The 2,856-nt window shown below is 46.6% G+C and overlaps 1 protein-coding gene across 1 annotated transcript in view; it reads right to left on the bottom strand.

The window, feature by feature from the left end:
- Positions 1-784: 784 nt before the first annotated feature.
- The window catches only part of LOC119285172 (protein DENND6B-like), a 6,877-nt gene continuing 4,805 nt past the window's right edge, over positions 785-2,856 (bottom strand). Inside the window, exon 3 of the mRNA XM_037564403.1 lies at positions 785-1,578. Within this exon, the coding sequence (XP_037420300.1) occupies positions 1,384-1,578 (195 nt within the window). The 3' untranslated portion in view covers positions 785-1,383. The remainder of the gene's footprint in view (positions 1,579-2,856) is intronic.

The following is a 2,856-nucleotide window of genomic DNA, read 5'->3' on the forward strand; positions in this document are numbered from 1 at the left end:
CTGCTGTTCGTTATATCTTTGTTGTGATATGTTTGGTGTATGGTTTGTGCTGCATGGATGTGCCGTACCTTTAATCAAATCACAATGTTTTTCTTTAGGAAGTGATAGTGATTTGGTTGTGATTCTTTGATCTATAAACTTAATGAATAAACCATGTTAGATTCTGGGTTCTGCATCTCCAACCCTACAACAGCCTCACTGGTGCATGTTAGTTTCTTTTTACTTCTCATGTGTCACGAGTCTTCTGAAAAGACTTCTTGGGCGAATGTAGAAACAGGCGCAAATACACCAGGCCATGCAACTTTCATGTAAAAAGGGTCGGAGAAACTAACCGTCCAAACTGACAGCTTACCACTTACCTGGTACTGATAGTAAAACGCTAATGAACACAACTGTAACATGAGTAGCATCGTCAACAACGAATAAAAGGTAAAACCTACATTCAGATACAGGCTTCGTAGAAAATCTTCATCGGTCTTTTTTAGTTGGCTCTGAACTTCTAATACTCCAACAAACTTGTACAATATGCAAAAAAAAAAAAAAAAGGATCGGTAACACCAGCTCTCAAAATTTATCTATTTCCATTGAAGAAAGCATGCTGCCAATAAGGTCTGGCATTGGCAACGTGTGGTCGGTGAATAAACATGCCCTTAATCCTGATGGACCTGCAGCTTAGCATCATTGCTTTCTACTACTCCCTCCGTTCCAAAATAGATGACCCAACTTTATACTAACTTTAGTATAAAGTTGGGCCATCTATTTTGGAACGGAGGGAGTAGCTGAGAATACCATGTCAGCATTCATACATCAACATGAATGAGCCGGAAAAAAAGTTCGCTAAAGGATGAATGGGAAATCTTTTTTGCCACTCAGCAATTGATCCCACAGCTGAGGATGTATGGATTCATCACTATATTGGAAGAACAAAATAGCAAGCTACCAGTAATTTGATGGGCATCCAGCTATAAGACCAACCATTAACATCACTCCTTAAGATCCTCAATCTGAATAACCATGCCTGTTTATTTTTAATGGAGGATGCTGAGGGCTGTTACATAATGTAAAATATGATTTCTTAAGCTGTATAGTTTCTGCAGATGAAAAAGGAACCAAGACAATAAATCATTTAGTTATGTTACTATTTCTTCAAGGAAACTTGTTTTAGTGGAATCATACAGAGTGAGACACAAAGGTAAATATGAACATTTTGAGTCAAATCCGGCAACCATGTATAAATAAAAAAGGCATGTAAATTTTAGACTTTGTGGATAAAAGTGAGTCAGACCCAGCAGGCCAGCACCCATGTATAAAAAAATCGTGTGAATTTTTTTACTCTTGTGTATAAAAGAATCGCAATATTAATATTACAAAGAAAAAGAACTGCTACAAACTTGTCTGGGAGACAACGTCCCCAAGTCCTGAGACCTTTTCTTGGCTGGCTTGAAGAAGCACGGCTCGTTTAGGGTTGGAAACCAGCAGCTGCTGCATGTCCTTTGGGAGGACACTGAATGCTGCTTGGAGATCTGCCTTCAGTTTCTGGCATGCTGCTATTGATTCAGCAGTACCTGTCCGAGAATTCTGGACGGCAGAAATTGGAAAATAAACATCAGGATATTTTCAACAAATTATTGAGGGCAGAATAGGTATGTTGACAAGCTATGTCCAAGATATTTCCTTTGGATCTCTATATGCTGAAACATTTTAACATGCAACTATTAAAATATATCACTAAACAATGGCAAGGCCCCTCTTGTTGTAATGAAGTATATCATGGGGGCTGTTACAGTAAATCGAAATTCTTGAGGTTAGGCTGTCAAAACTAATAATATAAGGTGGAAATCTTCAACCGTTCATGTCCATGCATTCCTCCAGTCTATCAAATACAGGAGAGAATGGTAGACTGGTATCAAACAGCCCTAATTACCAAAGGATATTATTGAAGTGTCACATCATTATTCAGCAAAAAGTTATACGCTTGTAAGGCCAACTCCAACGCTAGACCCCATTCTGTCCGGCCATGTCCGCTTTGGCCCAAACAGACAGAAGCGCCGGCCCAATGCACGACCCCATCCGCAAAATTTGTCCGTTGGCGTCCGGCTCGACCCATTTCCGGCGCAAACTTGTGCCCGGTTTGCGTCCAGACGAACGGTGAACGGGCGTCCACGCGCCCGCTCCTCGTCCGCCTCGGGCCCACCCGTCGACCGCCCACCTACGTCCCACCGCCCACATTTACGGCGCACGAGTGGGCGGGCCTACTTGCCAGCCACCCATCCACCCGGTCGTCTTTTTTAATGTGGAAGCCATGGACCGGCCAGTCCACAGACTTCCACTTCCAGAGCCGCGTGCCTCCTTGAGCCCCGACACGAGCAAACCCTAGCCCCCCGGCCGCCGCTCTTCCACCTCGCCGGCCGCAATGGTCTGGAAGTGGATCCCCGGCAGGGGGAAGCACAACAACGAGGCCGGGTCCTCCTCCGGCCGCCACAACCGCAGCCACTCCACCCCTCCTCCACCTCCTCCAGCATTCGCCATCTCCCCATCGGCGGCCCTGCCTCGGCAGCGGCCATACGTGAAGGCCGAGATCTGCCAGAGGTATTGGGAGACGGGCACGCCGTTGCCATGGAGCGACGTGCACCTCCCAAACAACTGGCACCTCTCGGCCTACCGCGTGCCCGTGCCTCCGATCCCATTGAGCGACCGCGCTCGCCGCGAGGAGATCTATCGCCGTCGCCCCCGCCTACCAGCCGACCTCGTCAACTACCGCAGGTACGCCGTCGATTCGCCACTCTGGGACACGTGGTTTTGGGATGAGCACGACCTGCGGCAGCAATCCTACTTTGTCGGTCGTGCTCAGAGCCC

Source organism: Triticum dicoccoides, chromosome 4A (genome assembly GCF_002162155.2).
Source record: "Triticum dicoccoides isolate Atlit2015 ecotype Zavitan chromosome 4A, WEW_v2.0, whole genome shotgun sequence".
Classification (NCBI taxonomy): domain Eukaryota; kingdom Viridiplantae; phylum Streptophyta; class Magnoliopsida; order Poales; family Poaceae; genus Triticum; species Triticum dicoccoides.